This window comes from Phlebotomus papatasi, chromosome 2, assembly GCF_024763615.1.
Source record: "Phlebotomus papatasi isolate M1 chromosome 2, Ppap_2.1, whole genome shotgun sequence".
In the NCBI taxonomy this organism is placed as follows: Eukaryota; Metazoa; Arthropoda; class Insecta; order Diptera; family Psychodidae; genus Phlebotomus; species Phlebotomus papatasi.
In genome coordinates this window covers 89,224,128-89,244,432 of record NC_077223.1, presented here as the reverse complement: position 1 = coordinate 89,244,432, position 20,305 = coordinate 89,224,128, and the positions used below count along the sequence as shown (strand labels likewise).

Here is a 20,305-nt window from a genome sequence, read left to right as displayed (position 1 = left end):
TAATACTTTAATTGTACCGATTTTTAAGCACAACTTATACATTTTGCAATTGAACTGTGCGTATCTTCGGCACAATGTAAACCGTTTATTGCTTCAGCTGTGCAGATTTTATGCGCAATATGAGAAATGCGAGTTTTATGCACAATCTGAACAGTCTTATACTTGAGCGAGTGTTTTCATAACAATCTTGACTTAAAATTTTAAAGTTTTTTTTTTAATTTCAACTCGAAATATTGAAAGAATATAAGGACAAAATGCTTTTTAAAAGCCAGAGAGGCGCCAAGAAAGCCCTGCAAAAAAACTTGAAGCCCCTAGAAAGCCTGTGAATGAATTTAAAATATCCCTTTTTATTTCAACACGAAATATTGAAAAAAATATAAGGGCAAAGGGGTTTTTCGAAAACCAGAGGGGCACCCCATTGGCTCTGGGTGAGTCTCTTTCACTACAATATTTTTAGTTCAATATGTCAAAAATAAAGGGTCACAGTGTGAGCTATGAGGCAACTCATGACAGTTCATTTGATTAAAAAAAAATAGGAAAACCGGCGCCCCTGTAGGCTCGCGCCCTGGGCGGGCCAAACTGTGCCGATCTTTCGATTTATTAGCAAAATATGTAGTGTCGATCTGCCGAATTTTACCACTTATTCATCCCTTGTGAAATTTTATTGTTTTTTTTTTTAATATAATAAATCATTTATCTTTAATATAATATCCTTAATATTTTTTTTAATCATGATTAATGAGAATTTAGAAAAGGTAAACCATATGCTTAAGGTTACGCCTAAAACCGGTATTAACTTATCAGACTGTATTTCACTATTTTTGTTTTATTGAATATTTGACATTTTTTTTTGACTGCCCAATATATTGCAATCTTAGAAACAAGTTATGGGATACTTTAAACTCTTATTTTCACATCCTTATTCAAAATTTAGCGTTTAAAAAATTATGGCGAAACTTGTATTGAGATATAAGAAGATACATATCATAATAAATGTATATTTTGCTCCTTTTGAGTTCGAGTCCGAGTTGAGTTCGAGTTTTTTCTCGAGTTCAACAGAATTTATTGTGATTATGTCAGGTGATTATGTTAGATAATATCGATAAAATATTGCTTCTATTTTTCAACCGTTCTAATGAATAAGATAGCAAAATGAACACAAAAACTTCTCCTTTTTACCTTTTCTAGGAAATTTATTGCAAACTAAAAAAGTTTATTTTCGAAGAAAAGAAAGGAGATCTTTTCTTCATTTTCTTTTTCATTGTTCCATTTAATATTAAGCAATTTATCCTCGATCGATTTTAAATTTTAATTCAATATTCCTCTTCATTCTTTTATTCCATTTGTAGTTTTTTTTATGCGTTTTAATTCATATTCTGGCTTTCCTGGAGAGAAAATGACTTAATAAACAGAAAATCCAATATTTTGAAATTATTTTATCAATGGGGAGTGAATGCGGAAATCTTTTTTGCGTCAGATGGAAATGAATGACGAAACTATTTCATCCCCTAGAATTGTACTCGTAAAATAAGTCAAGTGTCTGAGGGACGTTTTGTGGAGGAGTGAATGTGAAGTGGGCGAAATTGTTGCGAGAGGGAGGCTCAATGATGGCAAATGGGGCCATAATAGAGAGTGAAATAGGTGTACCATGACCTATAATAATCCATTTACCCTCGAGGAGGCAATTTCACCAAATACTGACAGTGTGTGGATTGCAAAGTGTTGTGGTTTCTTCCAAAATGATCTTTTATTTCAATCTATTTTCTGTACAGACTGGCCGACAAAAAGTCCAAGAATCTCAAGTAGTTTATTATTGTATGGAAAGAAGTGAGTTAAAAATATTAAAATGCTTATAAAATGGTGATAAAGAACCCTGAAGAAAATGACTAATCTCATTGAAAATTCTATTGATTGATTCAGAGAAAACTTAAAATTACACATTAAAACGAATTAACTGCTATGTGTGTTACGATGGAATTTTTTTTTATTTTTGTCAATTTGAGGAAGTATTATAGAATTGTTGTTCTTTACTAGAATATTATATTTTTTATGTAATTGAAGGTAATAGATGTTTTTTTTTGTGAGGAGAGACAAATAAACACGCAACGTGTAGGTTTGTGGAATTATGAAAATTCTTCTACATAATAAGGGGCTGCTCATTGTTTTCTTTTATTTTTGTTGTTTTTTTTTGTGAAGAATTATTGAGGAAAATGTATTTTTTGAATGTTCAACAGTTCGCTGACTTTTACCTCATGGCGGGAATATTATTAATTTAAATGAGACGAGAATTTGTTTTCATTCGTACATATATTGGTAATATTATATATAGCACTACATAATACGTAATGGTTAGGGATTCAAAATCGGGTATAATATCATTGTATAAACATGAGTTTAAAACTTAATGTAACTTACTTTATATTTGTTGAGGCGGTCCCAAAAAGCGGCCCGTGTACCACAACTGTTCACTGGTAAAAATAAAAGGATCAAATTGATTCTTTTGCAAAAGATGGATCAAATTCACATGTCCTATTATGAAAAATGTGTATTCATAGTTCGAAATTTGATCCATCCTTTGCAAAATGATCAAATTTGGATCAATTTAATCCTTTTATTTTTACCAGTAGTGTTAGTCTATGGCACGACTACCCATTATTCACTTGCAATCGCTTATCCCTATCAGGGTCGCGGCTTAAGATACCCAGCTTAGCAGCTTACGTCTGTCAATCTTCTACCGCTTTGGGAAGATGTTCGCGGCCAATCTCAAGGCGTTCCAAGGCAAGATCCTGAATTTGATTAAGCCACCTTATCCCTAAGTCTGCCCTCGCCCCGAGGTTGACACCTCTTTACTATCCTAGAGCTCTGATTTGGCATCTCGTTAATGAAGGACAATAAAGCTCCATGTTGGGACGTTTTAATGACAGAAGCGGAGTAGCCCAAAGTTATCTTCAGCTGTATATCTAATGCCGAAGTGGGAGAACACAGCACAATGTCCTTTGGTCAAAACGTCCTTAACTTTCCGTCAAACTACAATTTGACTAACTACAATTTGAATGGTCAAACTACATTTCTATCATTTTCCACTAAGTCGTCTCTCGGCTTAAGTAGTAAGTGTGTCTAGGGCATTATTTTAGCACCACTCCTCGCTTTCCCCTACTAAATCATGTGTTTTGGGATTGTTCGAAAACATATCGTGCGATTTTTTTTCATTTTTGTCTTTGTTTTAGAGATTATCCAGGCGAAAATTTTGTCCTTATACGAAAACCCCATTAAATCATTCCTAATAATGGTTTTTCAAGGTCAAATGTTTGTAAGGCTCTAAAGAGCGTATTTATCGCCGAATTGTATCATACTTAGACTCGTTGGAAAGGTCTTGAAATTTCAGAAGAAAATGAATCGATTCCAATCGGTTATGAATCGGTAATAAACCGATTCATAACTGGTAACCAACTTTTATCAAAAAATCAATTTTATTACTCTTTAAACTGTTTTGTTAAACCTATTGAGTGATTTTTGAATCGGTTAAAATCGGTTGAGAACCGGTAAAGCGAAATTGATGCAAAAGTACTGTTGGGGATATATCGTCTAAGTAATAAGTTCGTGCACTTCGCAAAGTCTGGAAGTTTCACCATACTTACTTTTCTTTAAAAAATCCATGTTTCTTTTAAGTCTTCTCTTGTAACTTAATAATTTCGCACAGCGTTTTATAAGTTACTAGTTATTATGACGTTCTCATTTCGATAGCAATTCGACATAAGTTTTGTTTGTCGCCAAATTAGTAAAATTTTGGGCATTCTGCTGGCGTTCAATGTTCAAAAGATGTATTTATGAATCAATATCGTGTATCTACACAGAGAAAATTTTTCAAGTATCCAGATTCAATACCCATGGTATTGATTTTAATCCCACCATTTCAATACCAAAATTATCCCAAATTTTCTTGAAAATAGGTGCATATTGGGATTGATTTTAATTTCTAGAACAAAGTTAAGAAATATTGGGATTACTTTTAGGACATATTGGTATTAAATTTATGAAATTAATTTTTTGAGGAGGAAATTGTATTGTTTCTATCTCAATTTGAGATTGAATTTTAGAATTCGTGGGATTAATTTAATCCCATTGCAGCATTGATTTTTGAAAGTCATTATTTATTAGGAAACAGTATTAATTCTATCCCATTCTGGTATTGATTCTATCCTATTTTGGTATTGATTCTATCCCATTTTGGTATCGATTCTATCCCATTCTGGGATTGATTCTATCCCATTCTGATTGATTCTATCCCATTTTGGGATTGAGATTGATTCTATCCCATTTTGGGATTGATTCTATCCCCTGGGATTGATTCTATCCCATTCTGGGATTGATTCTATCCCATATTTGGGATTGATTCTATCCCTATCCCATTCTGGGATTGATTCTATCCCATTCATTCTATCCCATTTTGGGATTGATTCTATCCCATTTTGGGATTGATTCTATCCCACTCTGGGATTGATTCTATCCCATTTTGGGATTGATTCTATCCCACTCTGGGATTTATTCTATCACATTCTGGGATTGATTCTATCCCACTCTGGGATTGATTCTATTTTGGGATTGATTCTATCCCATACCATCTTCCTTCCCAAACCGATTCCAAAAGGACTATAGGGTATGGATTTTATCCCACTGAGGTATATATTCTACGATACTATGGTATCAGTTTTATATTATTAGGGTATCATTCTCATTCCCGATGGGATAGAATCAATCCCAGAGTGGGATTGAATCAATCCCAAAATGGGATAGAATCAATCCCAAAATGGTATAGAATCAATCCCAAAATGGGATAGAATCAATCCCAGAGTGGGATAGAATCAATCCCAGAGTGGGATAGAATCAATCCCAGAGTGGGATAGAATCAATCCCAGAATGGGATAGAATCAATCCCAAAATGGGATAGAATCAATCCCAGAATGGGATAGAATTAATCCCAGAATGGGATAGAATCAATCCCAGAGTGGGATAGAATCAATCCCAGAGTGGGATAGAATCAATCCCAAAATGGGATAGAATCAATCCCAGAGTGGGATAGAATCAATCCCAGAGTGGGATAGAATTAATCCCAGAGTGGGATAGAATCAATCCCAGAGTGGGATAGAATCAATCCCAAAATGGGATAGAATCAATCCCAGAGTGGGATAGAATCAATCCCAAAATGGGATAAAATCAATCCCAGAGTGGGATAGAATCAATCCCAAAATGGGATAGAATCAATCAATCCCAGAGTGGGATAGAATCAATCCCAGAGTGGGATAGAATCAATCAATCCCAGAGTGGGATAGAATCAATCCCAAAATGGGATAGAATCAATCCCAAAATGGGATAGAATCAATCCCAGAGTGGGATAGAATTAATCCCAGAGTGGGATAGAATCAATCCCAAAATGGGATAGAATCAATCCCAGAGTGGGATAAAATCAATCCCAGAGTGGGATAGAATCATTCCCAGAGTGGGATAGAATCAATACTGGAGTACCCTAAAGTCAATACTGAAATTATATGAAATTAATCCCACAATGGGATGAAATTAGAAACTCATTGTGCTGTAATAAAGGAAATTCAAGCAGTCCCGTGGCGCAACTGGCTAAGGTGTCGACTCTCAAGGGAAGATTTGCTGAAAAGTTGTGAGATCGAATCTCGGCCGATGCAAAAAAATGGATTCTTGGTTGGACTTTGCGAAAATCAATACTACATTGGAATGAAATTAATACCAAAATGGGATGAAAAAATCAATACTTGGAGTACTCCAAAATCAATACCAAATGGGGATGAAAATCAATACAAAAAATAGGATGAAAATACCCTAAAATCAATACGAAAATTGGGATAAAAATATCCTGAAATCAATACGGAAAATGGGATAAAAACACCCTAAAATCAATACCAAGATGGGATAAAATTAATACCACAATACCCTAAAATCAATACTAACGAGGTATTGATTCCAAGGAATATTTTTTTAATCAATACCTAAATACCCTAAAATCAATCCCAGAATGGGATAGAATCAATCCCAAAATGGGATAGAATCAATCCCAGAGTGGGATAGAATCAATCCCAGAGTGGGATAGAATCAATCCCAAAATGGGATAGAATCAATCCCAAAATGGGATAGAATCAATCCCAAAATGGGATAGAATCAATCCCAGAGTGGGATAGAATCAATCCCAAAGTGGGATAGAATCGATCCCAAAATGGGATTAAAATCAATACCAGAATGGGATAGAATCAATACCAAAATGGGATAGAATCAATACCAGAATGGGATAGAATCAATACCAAAATGGGATAGAATCAATACTCATTGCGATTGAAATTTAATGATTTTATGGTATTAAATCAATGACAGAGATTTTCTTGAATTTAATCCCAAAATACCCTAGAATTTAATACCACGAGGTATTGGAGCCCTTTTAATACCAAAAGTATCCCAAAAAAGTATTGATTCTAGGGTATTTTTTTTCTCTGTGTATGCGGTATTGCTTGAGTATTATTCTAATTCTCTGTTAAATTTATAATGAGCAGTCCCTAGATATATTTTTACTTATCACTATAATAATTATACCCTTACTACATAAATGTCTAATTGTTCTTATGTGTTGTACTATGTCTTTATACTGTGTATCGCAAAATTAGGAAAAATGTACATTTACTTGTATTGTGTTTTCTCTTTTCATTTCTTCTTTCTTTCTTTCTATGTGAAAAATGTGAAAAAAAATGTTAAAATGTGGAAGATTCGATGGGGCCTGAAAAAAATCTGTTGGGGACTTATTAATATAACCGTGCCTCGGGTAAGATTTTGATTTGTTCATTTGATTTTTGGTTATCTTGCTACTTTTTCTCCCTTTTCTGTAAAATATGTTTATCATATATGTTTTTAAAGAATTTTTTTTTTGTTCATCCCTCTAAGGAAGTAACATATTTGCATAATATTTGATTTTGTGAGACAACTTTTGCCGAAAGAGTTACTCGATGAACTTCCTTTTTTTTCTGTTTGTTCTGTATTTGTGTGAATGTTTAATTTTTCTTCTTCTCTCAACCTTCTTTCCATACTCATCCTGTCATCACATACAAACTGATTTTATTTACTTTATTAAATCAAATTGAAGTGATTAATGCATAAATTTCACATTCTCTGCAAATAAGGTAAAGTGTGCTGTAAAATGTATCACGTCATGCAATTTCCCATAATCATTCAATTTCCTCTTATGTTGTGATTTTTTTGCTGTATTTTCAATATCAATTAACCAGTAGCATGATTTGATTTTATATTCATTGAAAATTGTATAAAAGAGTTACATTTTTCACACAAAAAAAAACTTCCTGTGTCCTCTCATGAAGGCTTCCATATCAATTTTTCACAAAATGCGATCTGTTCAGGATGTTTCGTTTAGAATTTTATATTATGGGGTGGTCTCGTCACAGAGTTTGTTTTTATGTAAAAATTTTGTGTTTTCTTTTTTTTGTTTTTTCACGTGAACTGCTTCAGAGTAGGTTAGATTTTCATTTTTTTTTTTGCTAAATTACTGCACTGTAAAAGAGTTGACTATTGCAGCTTATTCGAACTTTAGATTTAGCAGATTTAGGTTGATTTCTTAACTTCAAAAATTTCATAACAGGTCTTACTTAGAGTAATTTTAACTTACTGTAGTAGAATAAAACGGTCTTCAGACCTTAAATTTCCACTTAAGATTAGATATTTACGACAAATAATATCTATTGGATTTTGAAGAAAATAATTAAATGGTCTATTATTTAAAATTTTGAGAAATTTGGGGATTAGGGTAGAATAATATTGACAGTAAAATGCTCACCGTATTTCGTTAATTTACGCATTTTCATTGCAATTCTTATGAAAATTCTCGATTACCGTATTACCTTATCTCATACTCGGTGGCACTAGGTGAAAATAATATAAGAAAATTGAAGAAATAAAACGAAAATGCTATAAACGGCGAGTAAAAAACTGTACGATTAATTTCTCGTACAGTTTTTTTTGCTCGCCGTTTATCGAATTCTCGTTTTATTTCTTCAATTTTCTTATATTATTTTCACCTCATGCCACCGAGTATGAGATAAGGTAATACGGTGATGGAAAATTTGCGTAAGAATTGCAATAAAAATGCGTAAATTAACTAAATAAGGTGAGTTTACGGCGAGTATTTTACTGTCAATGTGATCCTGCTCTTATGCTAGACCTGCAGTTAGGTCAGTTAAACGAAGTTATTAAACCTTCAATCTGAAGCTCTTTTTACAATTTTTTAAAAGTATTTTATCTTTTTACGTCTTTTTGATTTCAAAGAGGATAGAATTCAAAAGAGAATTGAATGCAGGGAACTTTCCCATGAACTATCGTAAAATTTTTCCTTACGTGTAACTGAAGCGAAATTAGAAGACGTTATCTCATACTCATAGGATGTATCTTGTAGAAGAAGTGAATCAGGCTTAGTATTTAACCTTGTTCGTGAACATATAGTAGAGTCTATTAAATCTGAATCTCTCAAATTAGAACGATTGTTGATTTCAAAACTATAAATTTGAGGTTATATCGAAATTCGCCTCTCGAAGATCAATAGCGATTGCTCTTCAGCTTGGGTTATTGACACTACTTCTAAACCATAAGTAATAAAGGGCCTTACTGTGGTTTTACATATTATGATCTTCGATGACCGAGAGACGTTTCGAGAACATAATATTGATAAAAGAGCAAGGGAGGGTATATTCCTTGCTCCAATCCGCTCATTGACTTCCATCTTCACAGTATTGTCACAGCTCACCGTGGATTCGTAATATTTGAAGCTTTTGACGACCTCAAAGTTTCAAGAATAGAAAACGTGAGGTTCATTGACACTGAGTCTCCATCTTCTTCGCGGCAGTGGCTCCGCACTCTTACCCATGACATTGATATCTTTTGCATATGCATACAACTGTGACGACCTTTATCAGATTATATCAGATTCAGATAGGTCGTTGCCGTAAAGTCGGTCGTATCAGATGCTCCTTGCGAGTTTTCGTAGCAATCTTGCTTGTACGGTTAAGGGTTGTTAGCCCCTCGTTCAACCCTCTCTAAGTAGGACCAGTAGGGGACTTCTGTAATTTTTAGTGACATTGTCACGCGTGAGTTCGAAACCTGACAATGCCATTCGAGCTTTTTTTTATCATATCATATGAGTTCGAAAATACCGAAAATGCAATTCATTGAATTTTTAATGAAATCCCTTTACTTAATGAATTTATGAAAACACAGTACGTCTTAGTTGATTTGTTTAACAAAATTCATTGTCTTTTGAATTGCCAGAAATCTCAAATATGTGACTTCTGACAATGCCACGTCAGCTGAAATGTCACGGCTACAGAATCACATTTTCGAAAAAACTCTCCTAAGATTCGAACCCAATTTGTCATATGGCATTGCCAGAGCGTTACAGAATTCCCCTCCAGATCCCTTGTTCGTTAGCCTTAGGTTCGTGACTTCCTACTAGGGTTGGGTTGGGAAGTTTTCTATCACTCACCTGACATGAGTGTAACGGGACTATCAGGTATTTAGCCCGCTTGGAGGTGAACAGGAATTGAGGGGAATTCCTATCGTTCGAATTTGGAGGTGATAAATGTTATTTGTACCTCCTAACTAAGCCTTATAATTTGAAAGACTCTACTTTATACTGTCATTTAGATCAGGAAAATTTCATCAAGTCGAAATTCGAATCCTTTTCTCCCAGGCTTTGCATATGTCTGTCTCATTCTTTCACACTCTTCTACTTCATTTGAACATCACAACAAATTCAATTTAGATCAATCGAAATTGAACTGCGAAAAGAATGAGGTAGACATATGCAAATCTTTTGAGAAGGAAAGGGATGTGAATTATTTGATTTAATTGAATTTTACCGATCTAAGAGCTGTGCCGCGGCCATAACGTATGCTTTACGCGTTGCTGTTCGGCTCTTCTCTTTTGTCGCTTCTCGTTCCTCGCGCGGTTTGTGCCATCTATGAATTATCCACCATATATTATTCTCATGAGGTGACTACTACCTATTATAGTTTATGATTTTAATTTATATGAGAGTTTAGTACTATTTTAGTGACGTATTAATTCATTCTTCTGTAAAAACCATAAAAATGCACAAGAACTGAAATTGTTTCTTTGTAATACCACTCCACCCTCCATCTGTCTCGTTCCTAATCTTTTGAAAATTAAACAGGGAGCGATTATTCTAACTTAAAAATACCTCTGCGCACATCGACTTATTCTAACGAATTTTCAAAGCACTATACTCTGGACATTTTATATGGAGATGGAGAATCACATTGGAATTGATATTATCATGACGATTGAATGAATTTGTGATGAATTCTCACTTTGAATGAATGAAATTTTCAAGCACGTGATGTATAGATATGAAGATTTTCATGGAATCTTCTCACAATTTCATTTAGCATTTCCAATTCGATTTATTATGCAAACAATATTTCTCATTTCCCAATAAAATATCCATTTCAAAATATACACATACTTCATTTTCATATACAGCAAATAGATTGAGGACATATTAAATTTTACGCAAATTTTGTACTTTAGAGCACACCGAACTCTTATACATCGACGATTAAAAACGTTTGCGTTTAATATCCCTTTAAGTGAATGTCTTTTCTTTTTTGTGAATTGTCGAGTTTTCTATTGTTATTTTTGTCCATATGTGAACACTAAATTTTCCTGTGTATTTTGTGTGAAAATTAAACTTTTAGCACTACCAAGAAACTTTCTCATTAGAAAGTGTGGAACAGAATGAGCATTTTCATGCTTTAAATGGGTCTTCTATTGTCAATTGCAGTAGATTATTAAAACATTTTTACGTTTCAAAGGAAGAAAACTTTATCACGCAACTAACAAGACACAAAAATAATTGAATTATTTATAAATTCTATTTATCTTGATGCCATCAATTCGACATTTAATGATTTTTATACACTCCACACAGTTGAGTAGACTCAAATTGGTCTAATTCTATATATAAGGCTATCTGTTGTGTTGTCGGAAAATACAAAGGATAATTTTAGTTTTTCCTCTTTCACCGTCACATCGACGACAAAATTGAACATTGATGAGTGGATTGATTGCAATAGATAATCTATATTTTTTAATATTATACCAAAAATAACAATGTTTCCTTCCACTTGGAAAAAATCAATCACTTGAACAACAGCGTTAGTAATTAATTTCTCACCTGTGATTGATTTATAGATTGAGATTACAATATTGTATTATGTCCAAATATTTACATGAGAGCTATTTTAACGAAAGCCCTACTTTAAGCATTTGAATAAGAATTTTTTTTGTAAATTTGAGTCAATGGATCGGAATTCTGTGAATTTCCGGATGTCGTGACTAAAATTTGAAGAAGTTTCACAATGCTGGGAATAGAGACAATGCAATTTATCCTCTTGATCATAGCTGGAAGATGTTGAAGCAAAAATGTTACTCTAAAGTTTTTGGGTGTGTTTTAAAGTGTCTTCTATTCCTAAACTTCTATAATGAAAAGGGAGTTCCTAAAGTTTTATGATTTTGCTAATTAAGTGTAAATATAATTCTATCCATATGCCACTTATATTCCTCTTTTCTGCGAAAACGTTTCCCCCTAATTTCTTTTATTGGTGAAATTGATTCATTCTGTGTATCAATTTGGGATTTTCTTTTGTCGAGCATTATCTGTCTCTGACACGAGTGAAATCACTGACTTCTTTTCTCACACTTACGAGTCAATGTTTTTTTCATGGATGGATTGGGAGAGAAGCTTTTCTGATTTTTTCCATTGATCATTCGTGCGTACGATTTAATGTAGCGATTTTTTGTCCGCAAAAGCTAGGGATAGACAAAATAAATAATTCACCAACGATTAGCAGTGGACTGGTTCGACAAGGAAAAAAAAAAGAATGAAACATGAAGGATCGAATGATAGATGGTAATGTTGAAAAAAATAAGGGATTTTTTATGCTGTATTAAGCATTATGCTTCCATGATCACAGCTATTGCGATACTTGGGCTCAGTCAATCTTCAATTTTTTTGTACTAAGAGGTAGGGCAGGATGGGGCAGTTTAGCTGAAGGTTTTTGAAGACTGATTTCGTTGGTTGAATCAGCAACTTATCTAACTCCATTTCTTTTGTATTTTTGTTGCAAACGCTACGCAGCGATATGTCATTTGCAACGACTACAGATATAGGGGAAATGCTTCTAATTTTGTCCAGTTTCTTATTTTGGACACTTTGAGGATAACATTGGACACTAAAAATAAATTGATTAAAATGATGGATTTTTATTCCAATATTTGATGAATAATGAATTCTATCTAAATATTTGTTCTTTTTGGAATATTTTAACACTAAATACGTTAAAATTTGAATATGATTTGAGTTGAAATTGCTTTGTTGAAAATTCAGTGTGAGCAATTGCTTACGAGAAATATGACAGAACTTCGTGGCTTACTTCAGTCTTATTTAGTTTTGATGAAGTACTAACAAAGTTTGTTCGCTGTTTTTGAGTGATATTATTGAATATTCATTGAATATTGTGTTGATTCACGTTACTGATGATTTGTACATTTGACCTGAAGTGAGATTTGCCTTGTGAATTATATTTTTCGTGTGAAAAATGGGAAATTTTTTAAGACATTCACCAGTGAGGTGATGATTCTTATTTTGGACAGGTGTTTTTCTCACGAAATTTCGTGAAGTTTTAGCTTTTGTGATGACTAGGTTGGACAAATGCCTGGAGAAATGAAGGAGCATCATCTCTACGAAAGAGATGCAGTGAGAAATGCCTTGAAAGGCTCCCGGAAAGGGCAGGGAATGAGCGAATCCGCACGTACTTGGAGTACCGAAGTCAACTCACTTTAATGAATGATATGGAAAGTTTCTGGGCTTCTTGTGACATTCCACGTTTCCCTTACATGACCAGGAAGAGGACTTGGTAAGATTGGTTCATAAAATGAAGAACAATTTGCATCCTGTTGAGGCGGATTATCTGTCCAAATTTACAGACAAGTTGTAAAAATTAATAACCAAGTTGTCCAAAATAAGAGTCAAATTCACCTCTACATATCAATTCATTTTTAAACGTATTAAAACTAATTTGAGTAAAAATGAGATGATAAATAGCTTGCCAAGTTTCTAAACAATCCTTCTGAAAAGAGAGTAACAAGAAAAGTCAATTAGTATTGAAAATATGGCACTTCAAACTTAGGATATCGATGCTTATATGCAGACTGTCCAAAATTATAAGCACTTCCCCTATTGTAAGGGCTTATAATTTTGGACAGTCTGCTTATAAGCATCGATGTTCCAAGTTTGAAGTGCGATATTTTCGATACTAATTGACTTTTTTTTGTTACTTTTTTTTCAGAAGGGTTGTTTAGAAACTTGGCAAAGGTTTATCGTCTTTGTTTTTACTAAAATTAGTCTTAATACGTTTAAAAATGAATTGATATGTAGAGGTGAATTTGACTCTTATTTTGGACAAGTTGGTTATTAATTTGGACAACTTGGCTGTATATTTGGACAGCTAATTCGCCTCAACAGGATGCCCATTGTTCTTCATTTCATGAACCAATCTTACCAAGTCCTCTTCCTGTTCATGTAAGGGAAACGTAGAATGTCACAAGAAGCCCGGAAACTTTCCATATCATTCATTAAAGTGAGTTGACTTCGGTACTCCAAGTACGTGCGGATTCTCTCATTCCCTGGCCTTTCCGGGAGCCTTTCAAGGCTTTTCTCACAACATCTCTTTCGTAGAGATGATGCTCCTTTGTTTCTCCAGGCATTTGTCCAGCTTAGTCATCACAAAAACTAAAACTTCACGAAATTTCGTGAGAAAAACACCTGTCCAAAATATGGAGCATCACCTCATTGGTGAATCTCTTAGAAAATTTCCCATTTTTCACACGAAAAATCTAATTCACAAAGCAAATCTCACTTCACACAATATTCAATGAATATTCAATAATATCACTCAAAAAAAGCGAAGAAAAATTCTAAGTACTTCACTACAGCTAAATAAGACTGAAGTAAACACAAAGTTCTGTCATATTTCTCGTAAGCAATTGCTCACACAGAATTTTTAACAAAGCAAAACTCAAATCATATTCAAAATTTAACGTATTTAGTGTTAAAATCTTCCAAAAAGAACAAATATTTAGGGTAATGTGATATAATTTGGAATTAGTGTTACAAGTTGGACAAATCGCCGCTACAAGTTGGACATGGCTTTTTTCTTGATAAATACAGTACAAAATTTGTTTTTAAACACAAGTTTAATTTATAAAACTAAAGTATTAAAAATATACAAATAAAAATGAAGTACTAAATTTATCAAAACAAAAAGCCCTGTCCAAATTGTACCACTGTCCAACTTTTACCACTTTACCCTAGATAGAATTCATAATTAATCAAATATTGGAATAAAAATCCATAATTTTAATCAATTTATTTTTAGTGTCCAATTTTATCCTCAAAGTGTCCAAAATAGAAACTGGTCAAAATTATAAGCCCTTACCCTAAAGAAAATAAAGTTAGCTCAATTTGTTTGCACGAACTGCAGTACCCGCTCTCTTATTCGGATCCGGATCGGAGTTATTCGGTTACCATCTTGACAGTTTCATTTAATATTAGTTTTTGTAGGGGAAATATTTCAGGCTTGGCACACAAAACTGATGTTCAAGTTATATTATTTTTTTCTGTTTACCATTACAAACTGTATCGATTATCCAAATGTGACAAAATATCTCAAAGTCCTAGGTAATCCTCGGATTGTCCTACAAAGGAGAAGTAAAATTTAGTTGTGATTTGTAAATCAAGTTTCCAGCTCCGCACACGATTCACGTCACCATTGAACATCCCAATTTCACCGTAAATTTTCTACCTATCGTATAATTTTTGAAATGTGACTAAAACTTCATTCGATCTGGCCATTTTGGTTAACTGATCCGATATCCACTTAAAGAATCACATCTCCTATAAACTGAACAATTACCTTTTTAACATTTTAAAATAATTTCTGCATAAATCTTTAATACGATATACAAAAAATGTGGAAAAATCACGATATAATTCATTTAGAAGAATATATTTCATAGTGACATGAAGGAAATGATGGAAATAATGTTTATCGGTATAAAAAGGAAGTCCAACAATTTTTATTCACTGACACTTTAACAATAAATAAATCAATTATTTAAATGTATTCATGAAGAAGTAGCGTGCTTTTGAGAAAATTGTATAAGTAGCAAAGGAATTTCTTATGAGAGAATTCTTGCATGTAACAACACATTTATGTTGAATTTTTGTTTAGTCTCTATAAGGGGTTTATGTTGGAAAATTAACCATTGTTATACTTATCTGAGAGATACTTAACACCAACCAAAGTAGAAAGTGTGTCTGGAAAACCACAAAAGGGATCTCCTAACGTTGTCGAATTGAGGGAGGTGGCTGTTTTGCCCACAAAATACTGAAGAAGAGATATTGCCAAGATGTTAAGGAAATGGTAGAGAACATGTAAACCCCTACATATTATTCCATGCAAATTAATTAATGTTAAAACTTTAAAAGGCCTCTGGTATAAAATTTTAATTGTGAGTCATGGAGGGAGAATGCTCTACATTCCGGTTTATCCACATTATTCTAGTATTCACAGTATTTTGGGATGGAACAGCCACAGAATCCTTACGATTCATTGTACTAGAATGCATAGAATTTACACTTTTCTAGACGATAATGTTATAGATTTAAGATGAGTTTCTTTTCTTTATTTTTTGCGATTTTTAAATTTTTACTGCTTAAATTATTTGAATTTTCTTTCCAAAAAAACAAGGATGGCAAAAGCTTGGTAAATTTACGGTATACTCGAATTTTAAAATTGATTTAGAAACAATTCTTTAGCCAATATTAGAATGTAAATCAGAGGTGTGCAAGATTCGCTGAAACCGAATAAACGTCAAAATAAATTTGTTCTGGTAGCGTTTTGACCATTGACGTACATGTTTCATTTGACGTTTATTTTCAGTTGTTCGGATGAATAAACCTTTCTAGTGATTCATAAATTGCCCAATTAGCTTAGAAATATGTCCCTTGAAACCTTTATAAAAAATAACCCAAAGTCAAAACAGTTCACTAGAAGAACAAAAGGATAATATATGAAATGAATCAATTTGATCTTTTTCAAAAGAATGGAATCCTTTAATCCTTTGAAAAGTTATCACCGTGGTGTTACATATAATATTATTAAGAATTAAAAAAAAGGACGGAAAGAGAGGCTATAGTATGTAAAATTTTAAATAGAAAAATACATGTGTTAGTAACGGTTGCACGATCAGTAAGGTACTGCTGTTCATATTAATTGCTTTCTGAACTTTCTGAACCTTTAAAGCAATTTGAGCAATTTTTCATGAGTGCCAACAGTGATTCAGACAGTTTTCGAGCGATTTAATGCCTGCCAACTTTGTACGCACTGGTCAAATGTGAGAGAGAGGTAAGATACTTGCTATCCTTTTTTCCCATTCCCGCAGTTCAGAAAGTATTAATCTTGGTACTAATCTTATATGTGACACCACGGTCAGTATCACTTGAAATTGTATAAGCATATTAATTACCGAGTTGTCACATGGCAAGATTAATACTTTCTGAACTGCAAGAAAGGCAAAACACTTGGATGTGTTTTATCTAGCCTCTCTCGCATTTGACAACAGCGTGCAAAGTTGGCAGCCATAAAATCACTCGAAAACTGATCGAATAACTGTTGGCACGCATGGAGAATTGCTCGAATTCTTTTTCAGATTCTTCAGACAATTCTAGAAACAATTAACAGGAAGAGTAATATTTTACTGATCGTATTACTCCACTAGACTGCTCTTTTTCTAACACACGAAGTTTTACATTTGAAATTTTGCATACTATACACCTCTCTTTCCATCTTTTCTTACTCTTAACATTACTCTTATAGCAGCGCCACGGTGACGATAATAAAATATGTTTTATCATTAACTTATTACTCATGACGTATTTCTCTCACCTGAGCGAACTCCAGAGCTGTCGTTTTCAATGTTTTTATTTCTGTATTACTTAGTAAATTACACGTAAAAAACAGACACTTTGAAAGTGTCGTCGATGATCCTTTTATTTTTACCATCAGTGTTCTAGAGAGCATATTTCTCAACCGAAAGAGTCACGGTTGGAAAGGTATTGAAATTCCTGACAAGTTTGAACTGGTTCCAATCGGTTGGCAATTTGTTATGAACCAATTATGAACCGATAACTTTTTTTTATCCAAAAGTCTATTGTACTACAGTAGACTCTCACTCAATTGAACTCTTTCTCAATTGGGCGAAAAAAAATGTTACAATTTTAGCGTTTGTTTTGAAGCAAATTTGCTCAAATTCGCTGTAGTTTCTCTTATTTTCTCGTGATTCCTTTATAATTGAGCGCTTTTTGTGGAATCTACAATGTCTTTGATGCCCAAACCTCGATAATTCGGATGACATTTGGTCCCAAATGCCCAATTGATAGAGAGTCTACTGCATTCTCTGTAACTTTGAGTTATTTCTAAAACGGTTATGAATTGATAATCGATAAATGATGCGAAAACTACTTTTGAGGTATAAGGTAAAGGAAGTATATATCGGCCATGTATCTTGTATCGGCCAGCTTGTAGAAGATATCGGCCACCAAGATAAAATGAATATTTAAAAATTTACAAACTACGTTTTACCAGTTATCTAATGCAAAATATATTGCGTTTGTTCATATGTAATCTTCTGAATTAAGTTTTTCGTCAAATTTTTAAGAAAATATAATTATTCATCTAATTTATTGAATCACTGTATTGAAGTCTTAATCAAAATTCAGCCATTTCTCAAATTCTTATGATTTTATACTAGAATTTCAGTGACACAAAATAAGGAATTATACCTTATTTAAATGATTTACGAATCTGTCAGAATGTAAAAAATATTACTCAGTTATTCCACTTTTAGTATCAGAACACTTTTTAATTATCTCGCTACGCATAATACGAATTAATTTGTTAATTGAGAATAAGTACGTTTTGTTCCAAGTGCAGAGCTCACCGGCCATTTTGCATCGCATGTCGATGTCATTTTCGCGAGCAGTTGAGGTTATGTTTTTGTTGTGAAGAAGAATTTCCTCAGGTGAATTTTGCATTTTAGCAATGTTAAACATCTTGAAAGATGTCTTAGAATGTGCAATATGCTGAGAAAGGGTTGAAAAACGTGCTGGATGCCATGACGGCAGGTGATTCCTCTCGAAAACGTCTGCAAAGTAAGGAGTGCCCAGAATGACCCTGAATGATAAACTTTCCGGAAGACAATCAAACGGAAAATCACTGGTAAGCTTGTACTAAGTAGGAAAAAGAATAAATTAAGCTTGTGGAGTATCGTGAATCAAGCCGAAATTGGATTTCTTGTCCTTAAATACGAGCTCCAGAATTGGATCAAAAATATGGCGAAAAATGAGAAGATGCAGACACCCTTCACTAAAAATCTCCCTGGAAAGTGGTAAAAACTGATCCTGATGGTTGGGTTCTGATAAGGGGTGGATGACAGACAGTTTTTCTTCAAGTACCACGTAATTAATTAGAAAAATATTCAAATTTGTAATATTTTTAAAGGGGTTTTATTTTTTGGCCGATATCTGCTACACTCCCGGCCGATATCTCCCTCATCTGCTTTCATATGGCCGATGCAATATGCGCAGTGCATGGTTGCAATTTTACCAATTATTTTACTAATTTCTCTGAATATTAAGAAATCAAATGTAGAGATATAGATAAATGGAATACTAGAGTTCCAATTGACATATTTTAATATGCCAAAAATTGGTTTAGAGCTTTTATTTTAAGCAAATTATTGAGCATTTTTCTTAACTGGCCGATACTTACTTCCCTTACCTTATAGCGTCTAGCTCATGATTTTGTCACCTCTTTTATTGGTTCATTTTCAAAAATAATATAAGTTATATTTAATATATGTAGATAAATAGATTCTTTTGAATTTATTGGCAACTTGAAAATACTTAGCTCAATATTTAATCTTCGTATTTTTGTTATACCTGAAAAATCGTAACTTGCCTTATAATTTATAAGTCATAATATCAATGAATTATACATTATTATTTTTTCTGTAGAATTCAAGCAATTAAGACCTTTTGAATATTTTTACGTATTTTTCCGTAGAGTTTTTTTTTTCATTTTTTTAACTGCTCGAACTCCAAGAGAGGGCAGTTTTCACAATCGACTTTTTTTTTAGTCATGATGATGTTCTATAATGTTAAATCTGTGTTTGACCCAAAAAAAATTGTAGAGAGAATTTTCGATGTTGTTCTGGTTTTTATGAACATCATTCTCTTTTACTAATATTGATGATATGCAAATGTACCGAAGGAACTTCAACCTCATTTTTCATTCTGAGGGTATGTTTTTGATGTTTTTCCTACAATGGGTTAAGTTCAGTTTAACACAATCTATTCATTAATTAATACAAGTTTTTCAACTACTCTCAGTTTGTTTATTTCTTCTGTGAGTAACAACAATCATTTACTCAAGGTTTAATCATTTTTGCTTGGACATAATACTATATCTGTATTAAATTTTTTGAAGACAATAAATGTCTTGTATAAAATTCCAGGACAATTTATTGAGATTTTAAAATTTATGCCTGTTGTGTAGTTGTCATCGAGTTTATGTTAAACTGATAAATTATCTCTAAACTCATTTATCAACAAAGTTTGAGTTTTTTTTAGCCTAAATTCACACAGCACTGCCCTGTTTAATTGGAAGATGTTGCTTAAAGAATGATGTCAAGTGGAAAACTGTATAAAATGAATAAGGGAAAATGAGGGTAAATTTGCCCAGTGGTTCGAATAATTAGAAATTAATTTCAATAAACCTAAAATCAGATATTTCTAGGGTAAAACATTAGGATATTCGAATTTTTTAAAAGGATTTTCACGATAGAAATTTAATTTTATTCAGCCTGTTGTATCAGAAATTAATTGGGAAATTCTTCCTTTCTATTCAAGTGAATAATCCTTCAAAAAAATATAATTTTGTTTGGATTTGACTGAAATTTAACATTAATAATTTGAAAGAGATTGATTGAAAACGCAAAGTAAATAATTGATTTTGACCTCGTTTGATATTGAAATTAATTTGGAGTGCTTTAAAATTTTCACAATTATATTTAATTAATTGAATAA

The 20,305-nt window shown here is 32.9% G+C and overlaps 2 protein-coding genes across 2 annotated transcripts in view; both read left to right on the top strand.

Moving 5' to 3' along the window:
- The window catches only part of LOC129804969 (translin), a 239,470-nt gene that overhangs the window by 120,662 nt on the left and 98,503 nt on the right, over positions 1–20,305 (top strand). The window lies entirely within an intron of this gene.
- LOC129804965 (transient receptor potential cation channel trpm) overlaps positions 1–20,305 on the top strand; it is a 117,903-nt gene that overhangs the window by 10,175 nt on the left and 87,423 nt on the right. The window contains exon 3 of the mRNA XM_055852755.1: positions 6,782–6,838. Coding sequence (XP_055708730.1) covers positions 6,782–6,838 — 57 coding nt within the window. The remainder of the gene's footprint in view (positions 1–6,781; positions 6,839–20,305) is intronic.